The following is an 18,615-nucleotide window of genomic DNA, read 5'->3' as shown; positions in this document are numbered from 1 at the left end:
CATTGCGTAACATGGTGAACAAGCCACATGATAAGATGCACAGATTGATGGTCTCAGACACCGAGGCAACTGAGATTTGTCCTCCGCCACCCATATTGAGGCAAGTCACTACACCACCACGAGGACATAGAGCGCATTGGGAATCGGGCATTCCAAATTGGGGATAAAAGGGGAGATAAAAATTAATAATTGTTCTAATAATCTTTAGATTAGTCAATTATCAAAATAATCGTTAGTTGCAGCCTTATTGTGCAATAATCACACTGCTTTGTATTGTCCCAGTCTTGTGTCTCAGCACTGGTTAAGAAGCCAAAGATGATACAGTTACCATTGCAGTGTTGCATGTGAGCATGATTGTGCTTCAGAATAGCTGTCTATATGGAACAGTTCGGTAATTTTGACAACTGAAATAATTTGGCAACTAAATATTTTGATTTAGGAGCCATTGGCTATCTTGAGTTGTTTGTTGTTGTTGATTCTGAAACACTGTGACAGTGTTTTCAAAGCCAAGCAGACTGTATCCTCAAACCATGAGTCTGTCTGCAAATAGTTAAATCAGTCATTGGCTCTTCCGTCCTGGTTAGATGACGCACACATACATAACCCTGCAACCAAGCATACACTCAGACCTCCCCTTTTAGTGTCAGTTTATTGAAATGATCAACTTCAAATCTAACACCATTGAATCTGTGGGAAACCTTAAAACATCCAAGAGTCCTTTACCATGTCAGATGCAGTGTTGCAGTGTCGGTTCTCATAGCCACACTCTCCCAGAGTCATAGACACACGCAGTCTCTCTGTCCTGGACGAATGGAATGGAAAGAATAAAATGCACTAAAGCCTAAAGAGGTGGCAGAATGTGTTTGAAAACACCATTGCATCATGAGCTGTTTGAATCCTCTCTCTCATTTGGCCCTACTGTTGAAGAGGCTGTGGGAAGGTTGTGCCTCTTTAATGCTAGTCGTTTAAAAATGAAGGCCTGTGGGGCAGCTTTTACCTGTCTTTCTTTCATGGCTTTCTCAGGGCTGCCTGTTTTTCCTAGATAGAGCAAACAACTTGCTTTTTAGTCCAAAGCTGAGACTGCAGACATTGGTGTAAATCCTTTGATTGGCTGATACCTTGAAGACGGAAATAGAAGTGAAAAAGATTGGAAATTTCAAAATAACTTTCCTAGGGGATAGGCATGCACTTACATTGTATATTTGATGGTTTAGTACTATAAAATGCTTTACAGGGACTGAATCCAAATGTTACGCCAACAAACCAAGTTACAATTCTTTAGGGTTCAATACAACCCTATTGGTTGGGTTCAATACAAGATAAGCTCTATCAACAGTATATTTGGCATAAGAATGATTACTACAGAAAATAATTTTGATTCATCCCTTTTTTTATATTATTATTTTCAAGCAAAAACTGTGGGTACAGAAACACACACACACACACACACACACACACACACACACACATGTTGTGTTTCCATGTTTTATGGGGACTTTCCATAGACATAATGGTTTTTATACTGTACAAACTTTATATTCTATCCCCTAAACCTAACCCTACCCCTAAACCTAACCCTCACAGAAAACTTTCTGCATTTTTACATTTTCAAAAAACATAATTTAGTATGATTTATAAGCTGTTTTCCTCATGGGGACCGACAAAATGTCCCCACAAGGTCAAAAATTTCAGGTTTTACTATCCTTATGGGGACATTTGGTCCCCACAAAGTGATAAATACACGCTCACACATACACACACACACACACACACACACACACTCACACACAATGGAAGTAATCTGGGCCAGCATTACAGAGGGTATATAAGCCAAAATATATTTTTGTTTAAAGGTGCTAAATGTAATATTTTTACTGTACTAAATCATAAAATGACCATAATATGTCATTAGAGAATTAGGAAACATCCTAAGTTGAAATACTGGCTTCTCCGATAACATATTATTCTATTTTCAAGTTTCCATTCCGGGCCAGAATTTCTGTTTATGTTTTGGAGATCCCGCCCACTGCCCACTCAACAATAGTATTTCGACACCGCAGTGTTGCCAGATTTGAGCAAGTTTGCAGGCAAACAACACTGTGTGCTGCAGCCATGGAAGCCAGCAAATTAACTGGATCAGAGATAACAGATTCCACCTGACCTAAATTGCTTTCGCTATCTGTCTAAAAACCACCATGACCAGAGGCGTAGTAAAACAAGGATACATATTGGAGATGCTTTTGGAAGATGGAGACAGCTTAAAGCTCAAAAATGCTTTAAATGGATGCTGAGTTTGCTAATTTGCATGTCAACATTCTGGCAACCAGCATGAGTTTCGAGTCTGGGGCTGGGGCAGACAACTCTCCAATTTTGAATTTGGACTGCAGTACCTATTTCAAATGCTTGTTGTCAATCTTACATATTGCACCTTTAAATGCTTAAATGCTGAAAAAGTTGAAAGATTGGATTGGACATGTGAAGGACTTAATGTTAAAGTCTTGTGCAAATACGATACAATACTACTTTTTTAATGAAGGTAGGAAACATTCTTTCCTGCACTGTGGAGGAATCAGTCTTTCTATGGTCCTAATAAAGTTCCTGACGTGGTCATCTGTTGTTGTAGACCATCCGTCTCAAGGTTCGACGAGTCGTGCATTCAGAGATGCTATTCTGCTAACTACAATTGTACAGAGTAGTTATCTGAGTTACCGTAGCCTTTCTGTCTGCTTGAACCAGTCTAGCCATTCTCCGCTGGCCTCTCTCATCAACAAGGCGTGTATGTCAGCAGAACTGCCTCTCACCTGATGTTTTTTTGGCACCATTCTGAATAAACTCTAGTGACTGTTGTGCGTGAAAATCCCAGGAGATCAGCAGTTCCAGAAATACTCAAATCAGCCGTCTTGCACCATCAATCATGCCATGGTCGAAATCACTGCTATGCATTTTTATTTTCCCCATTTTGATGGTTGATGTGAACATTAACTGAAGCTCCTGACCCGTATCTGCATGATTTTATGCATTTCACTGCTTCCACACAATTGATTGAGTAGATAATTGCATGAATATAGGTGTTCAAGTGTTCATATTAAAGTGCTTAGTGAGTGTATATACTGTATATTAGTGCTGGCAGTCGATAAAAATGTTTTTATCATGATTAATTGCATACTTTTTTGTAGTTAATTGCAGATTTTGAAAGTGTTCTTTTCTTGTCAAAATGTATCTATTTCCATCTAAGGAAGAACTAAACAATATGTAGCAATATAATGCTTTATTAACTTTTTCCAAACAAAGCCTTACACAGTATAAACATAGAAATGCACTTAAATATCACCAAGTCACATAAAACGTTTCCCGAATTATAATTAGGAGGTTGACTCAAGTCCCCACATAGGTTGCATATTCATTGCAATGGGCATTAAATCTCTTAAACTCTCATTTTCCACACTATTAACTCAACTCAACTCACTTTTATTGTCACTACACCATTACACAAGTGAAATGATGTGTGAAAAGCTTATGTGCGTGATCCAGACATTGCAGCCATACATGTAAATACAATAAGTATAAGTACACTCAACAGAATAACAGTATGGTAATGTACAGAATAACAATATAACAGTGTACAGAATAACAATATACAGAATGACATTTAGCAAATACAGAATAACAATATAACACTATACAGAACAACAATGCACAGATGTTTGCACAGTTTGCATGTTACAGTACACAATATTCAAACTGAACAGTTAGAGGCAATTGCACTGAATTGAATTAAGCACAGTATACATAGTATACAATGTTTTTGTAATTTACATTTTTTTTATTTTATTTACATAATTAGATATTAATCTGCTGGTAGACTGTGGCTATCTGCTTTCCTACATTAATCGTGAAGGTGCATGCATGATTCGCTTCAGAGTGGCAACACCATGCAGCTTACATAGGCTGAAAAATACTTGATTTCTGTCACAAGTCCCATCTGGGCTTGTTTTGTACATCAAATAGCGAGAAGAGCTCCTTTCCCCATTATTTTATCTCTGACAAGGCTGGACGATGCCGGTGAGAATCAAGCCAGAGTTATATCGATGGCTCCTCTGAAGAGGAGAACCTTCACCCATGAGGAGAAACCAGAGCAAGTGAGCCAACAAGCCCACGAACGAGTGTACCAACAAGCTTCGTTCTAGGGAAACGAGAACCAGAACTCTCTCATGCTGCAGCCATGGGAATAGGACCATAAGGGTTGTAACATTATATACAACTACAGGTCCTTCTCAAAAAATTAGCATATTGTGATAAAGTTAATTATTTTCCATAATGTAATGATAAAAATTAAACTTTCATATATTTTAGAATCATTGCACACCAACTGAAATATTTCAGGTCTTTTATTGTTTTAATACTGATGATTTTGGCATACAGCTCATGAAAACCCAAAATTCCTATCTCAAAAAATTAGCATATCATGAAAAGGGTCTCTAAACGAGCTATTAACCTAATCATCTGAATCAACTAATTAACTCTAAACACCTGCAAAAGATTCCTGAGGCTTTTAAAAACTCCCAGCCTGTTTCATTACTCAAAACCGCAATCATGGGTAAGACTGCCGACCTGACTGCTGTCCAGAAGGCCATCATTGACACCCTCAAGCAAGAGGGTAAGACACAGAAAGAAATTTCTGAACAAATAGGCTGTTCCCAGAGTGCTGTATCAAGGCACCTCAGTGGGAAGTCTGTGGGAAGGGAAAAGTGTGGCAAAAAACGCTCCACAACGAGAAGAGGTGACCGGACCCTGAGGAAGATTGTGGAGAAGGACCGATTCCAGACCTTGGGGGACCTGCGGAAGCAGTGGACTGAGTCTGGAGTAGAAACATCCAGAGCCACCGTGCACAGGCGTGTGCAGGAAATGGGCTACAGAGAAGCAGCACTGGACTGTTGCTCAGTGCTCCAAAGTACTTTTTTCGGATGACAGCAAATTTTGCATGTCATTCGGAAATCAAGGTGCCAGAGTCTGGAGGAAGACTGGGGAGGAGGAAATGCCAAAATGCCTGAAGTCCAGTGTCAAGTACCCACAGTCAGTGATGGTCTGGGGTGCCATGTCAGCTGCTGGTGTTGGTCCACTGTGTTTTATCAAGGGAAGGGTCAATGCAGCTAGCTATCAGGAGATTTTGGAGCACTTCATGCTTCCATCTGCTGAAAAGCTTTATGGAGATGAAGATTTCATTTTTCAGCACGACCTGGCACCTGCTCACAGTGCCAAAACCACTGGTAAATGGTTTACTGACCATGGTATTACTGTGCTCAATTGGCCTGCCAACTCTCCTGACCTGAACCCCATAGAGAATCTGTGGGATATTGTGAAGAGAAAGTTGAGAGACGTAAGACCCAACACTCTGGATGAGATTAAGGCTGCTATCGAAGCATCCTGGGCCTCCATAACACCTCAGCAGTGCCACAGGCTGATTGCCTCCATGCCACGCCGCATTGAAGCAGTCATTTCTGCAAAAGGATTCCCGACCAAGTATTGAGTGCATAACTGAACATAATTATTTGAAGGTTGACTTTTTTGTATTAAAAACACTTCTTTTATTGGTCGGATGAAATATGCTAATTTTTTGAGATAGGAATTTTGGGTTTTCATGAGCTGTATGCCAAAATCATCAGTATTAAAACAATAAAAGACCTGAAATATTTCAGTTGGTGTGCAATGAATCTAAAATATATGAAAGTTTAATTTTTATCATTACATTATGGAAAATAATGAACTTTATCACAATATGCTAATTTTTTGAGAAGGACCTGTATATGCAGTAGTTTGTGCTCACCTGGTGAATAACATGTTTTGGTGATTTTCCAGGTAAAAAAGACAACACACTCTTTTTTAACAAATGACAAACAAACAAAAAAAACATTAAATGTGGCAGGTGCAAAATGTTGAACACCCTCTCTATTCATCTACTAATGTTATATTTCTAGTGTTGTTTTTTTTTGTTTTGTGTCTCAAAACTTAATTGACTTGTTATGCCTTGATCTAAGTCAGGTAATGACAGGTCAAAGTCCTTGAATGTCCAAGTCAGAGCCCATACCTAAACCAATAGAATAACTTGAAGAGAGCAGTCCATTGCCTCTTACCCTGCAATTTGGTGTCCTAGGAGTGTGTTGTACTGGACCAGTTTATCAGCTGCTATTTTGGATCTGACAGCTTTCGTCATAGCCTAATTCACATTTGAGGAGCAATGAAAAGAGTCTTGTTTCAGCAAACTACTGTAGTTAAAAATGGGATGTCACAACTCAAGCTGTGGGGCACATGGGTGGCTGCAGAAACAAAGGATCTAGATTATAATCTTGCTATTTACAGGGGAAAGTTCAAGTGGCAGTTTTGCTTAACGTCACAGTATTTGGACAACACTACTAAGCAAGAAGATTTGGAAATGTTATTGGAAAAGAGCCAGGTAAAAAAGGGTATGATAAAGTCATGGGAACAGTGCTGAAGATAAGAGACAATCTGTCATCCTTAGATGTGCACAAGTGTCTCGCAGCTTGACTCTGAAGCTCGGCAGTCTGTGGAGGCTCTGACCTTGCATATGGCCTCGCTCAAATTCTAAAAGGAAAGACTCTATCAGAGAAAAGCACAGGAAACTCATCACTGATCAGAGCACGGTGGAAGACCGGAGTCTCGTTGTTCCCAGAGCTGAAACACAATTTCCATCTGATGCCAAACCAGCGCTCACACATTGCTTTTATCATCTAACTATCACACTCAATTTGCTTGCTCATCATTATCCAAGATTAACCAAGAAGGGTAAAAGAGACACTCCTCACAATAGCTGCTTGATCTGGTCTGCACAAGCTATTCTGGCTAATTATAAAATCCTTTTGTCTGCCTCCAACTTGTTTGTTGTTTTGATGTCTTTTAGTAGTTCATTAAAACTAAAAAGAAGAATTTTACTGGCTGTGTTGTAATGGTCGGTACTGTCATTCAGTGCAGTGAGTTTATTAAAACCGCACCCCAGTGAATGGCATCGTATCATTCAGTAATGGCTTTGCACTCATTGGAACACCAATTACCATGCTGCTGGTATTGATTTCAGTAAGACCCTAATGAGTTCTGGACCGTAAAGTTAATTATTTCCCCAAACAGGTGCAATTCATTTAAGTTGCTTAATTGTTTTTTGGTTTTTTTTTTTTGTAAAATTTGGTCCAGAGAGAATATTGTTTTTTAATGTTGTCTTCTGCTTTGTCTCAGTTTTCTTGAGTAACTTTTCAGTTGAAACTTATACCTTGCACCTTTTAAATCCATGCTTGCACTTATTCAATACTCACTAAAATGAGCATGTACTAATTGGGTGAATAATCATGCATTTCGATCTGACAATGAAAGTTCTATTTAATTCATCGCTTAAGGAATTTAATAGTCAATAATAATTACTTTAATAATTCCCATTGTTACATGCAAACCAAACTTAATTGTGGCAAAATTTCAGAATTCATATAAAGATTCTTTAATAAAAGAATCAGAATCTAATTTAATCATTGCCAGAGCACATGTGTACACCCATTGTGATAGTTTTAACTTGGTGCTTCTGCAGTAAATTTAATTTGTCCCAGGTAAAACATTGTTTACAGCATATAATCCAGAGGTTCTGTAGACTGATTGAAACACTTTTATAGCAACATTGTGTTTTGGGTGGATATGCTCACCTGCTTAAACCTAGGTTGAGTGCGAATCTGACAAAAATACATGCTTGGGGACTAGTCCATCATGTGTTTTTCAGCTGTTTGTGTTTTTCTCCTTCTATCAATATTCTTTGATAGGACTAGATAGATCTCATGTTTTGGGAACCCCTGAAAGGTTTTGTGTTATACAGCCTCAGTTTTATGAATATGCTTCTTATCGCATGCTAAACAGTTTTCCTAGAATATATTTGCGAGTTAACATGATGTACTAAAACCACTTTGCACATGTCTATCTTCACACTAATGCACCTGGCAGACGAGCTCACATCATCCCTTCGTACAGATAGGTAATTGCTAAATTAATTCAGGTTAAGTAAGTATTTTGCTCAAGGTTAAAAACATGTTTCTCCCTTGCTCTATCTGATCCTCCAGTCCTCGATCCATAAGCACTGCTCCCTTGCTTCCTCTTCAAGTTTTAGGGTTTGCCTTTAAGGAGGATTATACTCAGCCAGAATGAGCCTGTGAAAACAAAACAGTTGGACACTTCATGTTGATCAAATTATCTGTTCCTGTCTAATTTGGAAATATTCTTGGCCAGAATAAACTAGAAAATGTACCAGACACAGTACTGAGACTACTGTTATCCCATATCTTCCCTCTCACTAATGTGTTCTTGAGCAATATACTTTACCCCAGGTTGGTCAATGGGGATTGTTCCTTCAATTAGTGAACTGTAGGTCGATTTGGATAAAGTGTAAGGTTTTTGTTGTCATAATATGTTGCAAATGAATGGAATAAGACTATGTTTTAGTTTTATAGAGGAAATTGTAGGTTTTTGGCTATATATTGCATTTAGTAGTGACATGTCAGAGTAGTGAAAACACTTTTAACCTTCATTGACTTTTGCAACAATACATTTCAAGCACTGCTGAATAAAACACATTTTATTACACTTATTCAAGCCTTGTTCTTAAAACGTTAACATGTTGAAGGACAGCTATTACTGAATCATGTTAATTTCATACCCAAACAAAACAAGCCTCAATGTATTAAACAAATATTAAATTATATATATATATATATATATATATATATATATATATATATATATATATATATATATATATGATCTGGTTTGATAGAACCTTGGATTTGTTTTATTTTGCATGTGTTTAATCTTGATATATATTTTCAATCACCCCTTAATAAGGAAATTATTTATTCACACATTGTTGGTTATGAATGATTGTATTGTTTTGTGAAAGAGAGCAGAGGTTTTCAAAAGACCTTTTTTAGTTTGCTGTGAATCAATTAGGTTGATACATCAAGGCAGCTCTTTCTCTCTCTCTCTCTCTCTCTCTCTCTCTCTCTCTCTCTCTCTTTCTCTCTCTCTCTCTCTCTCTCTCATATTTGCCAGGCCTATAGACTCTCCTTTAGTCTTTTGCCCTCGACTCAATCCTGTTGGAATGTGGTCCTGCTTTGCATTCTGACTTGGCTTATATTTGAGCTATTGGATTTATCTACCTGGATGAAAAATATTAGCATTTAGTCAAGAAATGGGGTAGATATAATGTAAATGCACTACTGCTATGAGGGTTTACTCATTAATAATTTGAGAGTAAAAGATTAAAAAAGTCCAAGGACTTCACTCCTAAAACATTTAACTTTTGTTAAAATAGTTGTTGTGGTTGTTTTTCTTGTCAGAAGTCTGCCCTGATTGACCATTAGTTTTTCATTACTAATATGTTTTATACAACTAGCTACCATGTTGAGGACATTTGTAGAAAGCCATGTTGTATCATCTGCAGAGATAACTGTAAGTAAGTCATTGGATATCACCTAAAAGTGTAACTGGCACTAAAACATTGATCTGTTTTGACACGTCCAGCCCAACATGGCAACATTGGCTCAGTCAATAGACCTAATTCACAGTAGTGCCATGTTTGATTTTTAACTGGAATGAAAATGAGGCTGTGAGGGATAGTCTTATCATCTCTTCAATGGCATGCATGGCATAAAACTCTTAGATCTTATCTGATTTTCCACAACTCATGTTGTCTGGAGTTTTTTTTTTTTTGTCTAGTGAATGTTCTTGGAAATGTATATTTTTGTTTCATTGTTTGTCTGCAAAATGATCCAAAAACTCATCACTGCAATACAGTCCATTGAAGAGACTGAACATCCATCCCTCACAGCCTTGTTGTCATTACCATCAAAAATGGCACCGTGAATAAGTTCTGTGTTGAGAGTTTGTTGTGGGACCATCTGTTTTTACAACCAATTGAAGATGGGGAATTTTTCTGGAATCTGTTTGAAAACAGTGATTATTTTAGAATTTTAGTTTTGAGATGCTAGTGGTGCAGAAATTACACACTTTGGTATAATTTATACTATTTATAAAATAAAGCAACCTAAGTGAGTAAAGCCTTAATTTATAATATGCATGTCTTTGTTTTAAAATAATTTTGTCACACCCACAGTTCATCAATGTCTTTCGACCAGCTGAATTCTCTTAGGTCAAGAATTTTAGGAATGTGGGTGAACAGGAAAAATATCACCAGACAAACTTCAGTGTATTTTGTAAATTTTTAGAATGGCAAAAGCGTTTCCCTTGATTTTGTCAACTCCCTTCCCCAGGTCTCTCTTTAACTGCAAAACACGTCATTTCTAACAAGGATAATCTTTCCCTGAGGGATTATGAAGCTCTCCCATAGTCATCACTTTTTTCCAGCTTAGCTCATATTAGCCAGCACCCTGTGGCTTAGCAGGTCCAGCTTTGTATCTGAGTTCAAAAGGAACATCTGCGATTTCCTTGACGGTTCAGCAGTAAGTCAGTTAAACTAGCAAAATGATCATTGGAAGCTCCAGCCCCTTGGTTCAAAGCCTAGTCAGTATTACGCACCCAACTGTTGCCAGAAGTGTTCCCGTAATACCTTTCTTTAAGAAAATAAACATTAGGCTGGGCTGCGTAATGGCACCTATTACCCCCTAGTTCAAAATAACTTTGAGATGAGGGTAAGAAAAGCCTCTTATTTGCCCTCACTGGTGAGAAATGCAGTGCGCTTTTTACATGCACTAAACTACAACTACATTGCAACCACTTGTCTTCAGATTTCAAGGGGAAGGTCTCTTTTTCATGACAACATACATCAACACTATGTCAGTGTTTTACTGCATGATAATACAACAATTTTTTTTATAAAATACAAAGAAAGCATGGGAGAAATGTTGCACTGTTTCTCCCAGATACGTCTGAAATGTAACATTAGCACAAATGCAACATTTCGAGCAGAACTATCAGTTTTTTAGTGGATGACTTGTATTAGAGGAGCTTCAGATGTTTTTGTTTCTTATCTGTGTTGATATCAAATGCACTAAAGAAGATCTGTGAAGTTCTTGTGCTTATATATGTATCCATTTTTTGTTTTCAAATTTTCCGATTTTGTCCTTTTAAAACCGCTGACCGGCAAAGTTTAAACTCTTGTTTTAGTGCAGCGGTTGATTGACAGTTGGAAGGTGGATGCATCAGGACGGATTAGCGTTTAAACCTCAAATGCAATGTGGTCACATACGGTTTTGACCACATTCGTATGTGGTTTTTGAGATCCAATCAAAAAACATTTTACACCCCATTTAGACCTGTATTTAGTGCTGACCACATGTGATTGGATAAGCCGAAACACATCTTAATACCAGTTGTAAACGGGGTCTTTATTCTGTTGAACACAAAAGACTATGATTTTAATGTTTTCTCTCAGTCTACTTATATTAGATATTAATTTCTATCATCCCAACATTCTACACCACATCATTTTTATCATCATAAACCAAGTCAGTTTGTAGTCAGTTTGTTAGAACTCTGACAGACGATTTGCTTAATAATAACGATAAGCGTTCTCTTTACACTTCGCTGTTTGGGTCTTTTGTGGTGAGTATGCAAAGGACCTGAACTTTTATTTGCTTGTCTCTCTCTCCATTTCCCCAGTGCCTGGGGCTGGTTTGCTGTATTAGGAACAGGAATGTTATCTCTGCAGTGGTGAGAAGGAGCTGATTGCCTCCCTTATTGGTGGCATGGAGCACGTTTGCAGAGTGTATTAGGTATAATGGTAACCTGATGAACACCGTAATTGTCTTGGCAACCTTAGGAAATTAAGGGGACAGCATTAAAATGCTTTCATGGACCCGGTGCTTCCATATTTGACTTGTGATGCTACCATTTGATTAAATGGCCTTATTATTAGTGTTACTGGAAAAAGTTTAGCAACGGAGGAGAATCTCAAATTATTGCAGGGATAGGGGCATCGTTCTGTGCTCTTCTTGCATTGTACTTTTGGCACTCTGCTGTGCTGAGTCATGATGCAACATTGCCATAACTCCCCTAAAGATTTTGCTTTTCCCTCTACTGCAAGGATTTAATTTTATTTTTGGGCTTTTGCACTTTTCGTTCACATACTTGTGGGAGAGAGAGGTGGGAACAGGATGGGAACATGACTCAAACCAGGCTCAAACCAGATTTGAACCCTGGTCTCACTCACAATCACTGCTGCTTAATATGTTGAAGGACCCACACGGACCACAAGGCCAGGTCTCGGACCTCTTAAAGGAATTTTCCTGGTTCATTACAAGTTAAGCTCAATGATAGCATTTGTGGGACAATATTTATTACCCCAAAAATGTATTTTGACTTGCCTCTAATTAATAATCTAGTTTAGAGTGAGGCACTTACAATGGAATTGAATGGGCCAATGCATAAATGTTAAAATACTCACTATTTCAAAAGTATAGTCACAAACATAAGCAATATGCATGTTAACATGATTTTAGTGTGATAAAATCGCTTACTAACCTTTTCTGTTTTAAAGTAATAGCCAATTTTACAACTTTGTTGCCATGACAATGTAGTCAACAAACTCTAAAGCCCTAAAATGACTAATTCAATTAGGATTTAAGCGTCTTTACAGCTCAAATAATAAAATTTTAACAGATTAATTAATATGCTTTTATAAAATTATAAGCTTCACATTTCTGTCTTTACATCCTCAAAAATTGCACAAATTCTACAAGAAAATGTCTGGATTTGTGTTTCCATGAGTTTCTAAAAGATGCAGAACTTTGCACAAGCCTGGTGGGTTCAGGCTATTAAACGTGAAGAAGATAACTTTGTTATTAAATGAGGAAACAACTTGTAACATTGGTTGAGTTAGATTTAACCGTTAAGGGACGATGCGGTCAACGTCTCCAAATGTAAATGCAGGCAAAACTTTTAAGGACTGTGAAAACACACAACTCGGTAGTGGCTATAGTGTCGTTTACCCAACTATGAAGGCTTCCGCTTCATGGACACAGAAGTGTGAAAAGGGTCTATTTACTTTCATTGTAAGTCCCTCACTGTAACCTCAATTTTTTCTTTTTTTAAAAGAAAACTTCTATTGAACCCTGAATATTCCTTTAAGTATGATATTTCAAAATGTATTCGTTGAATCTGGATAATTCTGATGGATATTTTGTGATGTACTAGCTGCACTTTCCCCATATTTTGATAGCAAAGTGTCTAAATACATTATATTAAATACAACAGTGATGATCCCAACATACAAACCTATTCTACTAAACAGTAAGATGAAAAACTCTTTCATCTTAAAATTTTTTTCCCCTAAGGTTGCTATGGCGTTGATGGTGAAAGTGATTCAATCATGAGCTCTGCCTCAGAGAATTCAACCGAACCATGGTTTTGCGATGCTTGCAAGAATGGCGTCACACCCAGCTGTGAACTTTGCCCGAGTCAGGATGGAATCTTCAAGGAAACTGATGCTGGGAGGTGGGTTTTACTTGTGCTCTGATATTACATTTGATCATAATTAGTATACTCATTAAAGAAATGGTCACTACAGGTAAGACTTTCTTTGTTTCATGGAACACAACAGGAGTATGTTAGCCTCAGTCAGTTCATTTCATCTTTTTTTCCCCTGGAATGAAAGTGAATTGTGACTGAGTTCATCTTTTTTGTGTTCCACGGAAGAAAAGAAGTCATACAGGTTTGGACATGAAGGTGAGTAGATGATGACCGTATTTACATTTTTGAGTGAATTGTCCCTTAAATGTTTCAGTTACTTGTTTAATATATAACAATTAAACAAGTAACTGAAACATTTAAGGAACAATTGAAAGTTGTATAGCATACTTTGTGCTAAGGTGCTATGCAAATGAAATACTTAGAGATTTGTCAACAGAGAGGGATAGGTATTTGCAGGATGGGCCTGGAAAAAGTAAAGGAGAAAGAAAGTGCTGTATTTGGGTACATGGAAGGGATAGGGCCAAGAGAGAGGGAGAGAGAGAGAGTGAAAAGAAAGGGATCTGGAGCATGAAGACTCAAGCCACGTTATCACTGATAGTGCTCCTCAGCCTGCCTGCACCCAAATTTACTACTTCACTAGAGCATGAAAAACACAGCAAATTAAAGTGTGGCGCGTGCGCTCACCAGAGATGGATATCTTTATATTGGACTTCGGATTCTCCTTCTCAAAGTCTGCATTTGAAATTCTGTCACACCAAATGGTCAAGTTAGAGTACATTTAAACCTGAAATTGATGAATTCTTCCTCTGAAATATCAAGGGTACTTGAGGTATTTATACAGTATGAATAGCAGTATGTTTTAGGGTTACCATTAACTATACGTATACTGCTTTGCCCTTCATATATTGGAGCCCTGAATTCAATTCATTTAATCAATTATAAATTCTGTTATTCAGCTTTTGAATTAAAGCATCTTAGCAACCGTTCCTAAGCTTTGATCTAATTATTTTATTAAAGAAATTTAGGTTAACAAACTACACTGTGGTAAAACTATTTAATTTTACTCTATGCTTTGTCAAAGGTGGGTGCACGTGGTGTGTGCCCTTTACGTTCCAGGGGTTGCTTTCGGAGATATCGACAAACTGCGGCCAGTAACACTCACTGAAATGAACTACTCAAAGTACGGAGCCAAGGCAAGTGCTTTATATCTATATAACAAAGTTAATATTAACTAATTTCTATCACATAGAACATTGTAAGAGTAAAATACAACTTACCTCAAGAAGACCTAATATCCTAATATTAACCTAACTACTTCAATTAGAGTAGTGTATTTTAATAAAATCTATACATATGGATTCTAGTAATAAGTTTTTATGATGATCCTGAGGCAATATTTAAAAAAAACAAAAGAAATTTGCTTTCTAAAAAAAAAAAAGAAAAAAATGGGAAATGCTGACATTGTTTTATGAGCAAAGGGCATCTTTCACAGCCCTCCCAAGAATTTCTGTCGACTGACATTTTGACATTTTCTCTTATTTGACATTATTTCATGTGTCAGTAAGTCAGAAGAGGTTCCTTTTACTGGGAAGAAAATTACTTCAGAAGCACTTGAAAGGCTTTCTTTAATGGTTTGTGCTGTACATGTGAAAAGAAATTACTCCTAGAGAAAGGCTATTATTATTTTAATTTTGAATTCCAGTAATTGGAGAAAGTCAAATTGGCTTTTAGAGCCTCGTTGTCCAGCTTATCTTAAATATAGAGCTATACAGTAAATGACTGCATGATTGTTAGAATGGTGTTTATATTAATGGTTGGAAATATTTTTTTATATTCAAGCTCTGTTACATAGTCAACTTTCGGTTTACCTTGCTTGACTTTGCGAAAATAGCAATTACCTCAAGTTAAAAGTACGAAAGTAACGGAACCTGAAGTCACCAAAGCCAAGAAAAAGTCTGTGTTTTCATTATCATGATTGTGAAGCACATCGGAAAGCTATAAGACAATTAACACCCTGATGTTGCTTAATGGAAATAAACAAGCATTCAGAAAGCAGTTCTTGTGTTTCAGGGCTCAACAAAAAGTTTTTTTTTCTGCTGGTTGTGCCATAGGGCTGCTAGCATCACCATGAATGTGGTAGAGTACCACCTGCGGTTAAGCATGTGACGTCAACTTTTCATGAAAGACCTTTAAATAAAGTCCTGAAATAATGTCATAATGAGTATAGTATAGTATAGTATTAAATACTTAGAAATGGTGTTGTGAATTCTTCATCCTAGGGACGTGGTAATTTTCATTTTTTTAGAGACTTGATTTCGTGCTATATACAGTAGCTATTGAAGCTGCGGTGTGCCGATTAAAAAATCGTGAAGAAATAAATGATCAATCTATTAATTTGAAAATAAATACATGAATAAACCAATTTATAAATTGACAAATAAATAGACATATTTAAATGTGTTTATTAATGTAATTCACATTTTTTTTTATTATTATATTTAACAATAAAATTGTGCATTAATAAATCATGTATTTAATTAATGTTTAAAATGCAATTAAATATAACAATATAATAGCACAGTTAAAATCCACGATCCCGGATCCGGGATTTAAAATTACGTCAGTAATAATGTACTTCAAATTTTAAATGTATGCGGAGGAGTTATGAGCTCATATCTGGTACCATTTGAAAGCTTAGAATGTCTACTTTCTTAAGATATGCATCACTTTGGCATTTGTTTTACACTAAGTAACTTATTTACAATAAATTACATAGTTCCACCCATCAAAAGTCGTGTCATAATTATGTGCGTTTTTGAATACATATATGTCTCATATCGCTCAAATATGACGCACATGTACAAACCATGTATCAAATGAAAGCTCTCATTGCCAGTAAGAAGTTCCAATAAGTCTTTTTATTGAGGTATAATCACAGATCTAATACACTTCGAATGAATCATGAGGTATACAATCAACATTTGTAAACATACAAGTGAAATTATTGAATATTTGCCGTGCTACTCGCACTAGACAGCACAGTTAGCCACAAATGCTACATAATCCTTTACCTTAGGTTATTCTCTGCAAAATGAGCCATTTTTCAGTGTTTTCTGTGGTTGTGTGCCCAAGTAATCCCTCGATATGTCACGCGAGTGCAGAAACACCACAAAGTAATGTTATATGATATTCAACAATCCAGGAAAATATGTAAACATCCGATCCGGATAAAGCATATATTGCCGTAAAGCTTAGACCCTCCGCTTTCCGGCAATGTCTCTCAAGATCAAATAGACCAATCAGGGGCTGTGATATTGCATCCTGACTGTGAAGTGATCACTAGGTAGGTTACGTCGCTAAAACACACAGACGCGTCTCACCAGACACCTGAGCGCATATTTACCACTTTCAACAGTGTTTTATGTAATGACAAAGGGTTTTCTGTAAAATTACACTGGGATTTTGCATTTATAGCACTGTATATGAGTATGGGGAGACTTTAGATTTGGGTAGGCGGAAAGTACACCAAAAAAAGGTAATATTCCTCCCTTCAGATACATTTAAATAGATATTAAATAAAACATGATACAGACAAAATTCCTTTTTCAGGTATTTGCTGACATCTAGTGGAAACAGCCAAAACTGTCTGCATGCTGCTATGGCAAACAGGGCTTGAGTTATACACTTTCAAAAATGAATTTATATAAAAAAAATCAAAAAGCGCCTCTTTTTTTAGGAGGGTTATTACTGTTCAGACAACATATATGTAATTTTTTTTTAATTTTTAGCAGTGTTTTATGCAACTTCAAAGGGTTTCCTGTAAAATGACACCAAAACTGTGTATTTAGGCCAAAGTATATGGGAATGGGAAGCTTTTTAATTTGGATAGGCCAAATCCAGGCGGAAATCCCCAAAAATGGCAAGGATCTTAAGAGGTTAATAAGTTGTTTTTAAATGCACCTTTTAAATTGCATTTAAAAATGTATTTGCCAATAGCTTTGTTTTACTTTGGCTTTTCCTTTTCCAGTTACTTTTCTTCATCTATTTGCCAATGTCTTTTCTTTTTTTTTCATTGGCCAGTTTCTTTTCTTTATCCATCTGACAATCGAGTTTAAAAATGCCATTGGGCAGTTGACACGTGGGAGCAGCCAATGAGCTTTCGACTCATTGGCTGCTCCCAAGTTTTATGACACACCCCCTCTCCCACATCCCACTCGAAGGAGATGTAAAACGGCCTGTCATTGGACGGTTATTTATAGAAGTAAGAGCAGTTTGTGCTCTATGAAACTCATGCAAAAGAAGTGGATGCAAAGCATATCAGTTACTCTAACAGTAGTGTAACAGGTAAAGGACGGGCAAGGAGAAGGCGGAACTGGCTGAACAATCAATATAAACTTTTAATGAATAAACAAACAAAAACAGACACACATGCAACACAGCCAACACAGAGAACTGGCGCCTCTAGCTGCCCCTTATCTCGCTCTCCCGCTGATCAGCTGATTCAGCTCTGACTGTGCTCCATCATGGCCTCATCACACTCCTCCCCCATCCTATTAAGGCTGGGGCACCACCAGTCTGGGGGGTATACGCTGCCCTTCCGGCCAATCTGTTAGTCGGTTGTCCATCCCGCCTCCTGTGAACCTGGGGAACAGACGAGGGGAGGCGTGCAGAGACACAAGAACTTGCTAGGCGGCTCCCGGACACGCTGTCGCCCGGTCCTCAACCGCTCCTTCAGCCCTCTGGTGGACGCCAGCTCTCTCCTTCTCCGCGGATAGTAGCGAGTACCCCGGCCCCTGGTGGACAGAACCGCTTCTCCCCATCTCGGCCAACAGCCGCAGTTCTTCCAGGTTTCGGCGGCCGGCAGTGACCGCTCCATCCTCAGGCAGACGGCAGCGGTGAGGACTCCGGGACAGTGTTCTCGGGTTTCAGCACCACTGTAACAGGTAATGGATAGGTAGGGAGGAGGCGGAAACTGGCTGAACAATCAACATAAACTTGTAATGCATAAATTAAATTAAACAATAGACTTAAACTAACATAAACAGAGACACATGCAATCACTCTCTCGAACCAGCACCTCCAGCTGCCCCTTATCTTGCTCTTACACTGATCAGCTGATTCAGTGCCGGTAAAGGATAGGCAAGG

General features: G+C 37.7%; 1 protein-coding gene across 1 annotated transcript in view; it reads left to right on the top strand.

Annotated features, from left to right (window-relative positions):
• Nucleotides 1-18,615, top strand: part of LOC127619438 (PHD finger protein 14-like) — a 144,607-nt gene that overhangs the window by 15,073 nt on the left and 110,919 nt on the right. The window contains exons 5-6 of the mRNA XM_052092295.1: nucleotides 13,335-13,494; nucleotides 14,552-14,663. Of these exons, the coding sequence (XP_051948255.1) occupies nucleotides 13,335-13,494; nucleotides 14,552-14,663 (272 nt within the window). The remainder of the gene's footprint in view (nucleotides 1-13,334; nucleotides 13,495-14,551; nucleotides 14,664-18,615) is intronic.

The sequence above is a fragment of the Xyrauchen texanus genome, chromosome 26, assembly GCF_025860055.1.
Source record: "Xyrauchen texanus isolate HMW12.3.18 chromosome 26, RBS_HiC_50CHRs, whole genome shotgun sequence".
NCBI classification, from domain to species: domain Eukaryota; kingdom Metazoa; phylum Chordata; class Actinopteri; order Cypriniformes; family Catostomidae; genus Xyrauchen; species Xyrauchen texanus.
This window is presented reverse-complemented; position numbering and strand designations above follow the sequence as displayed.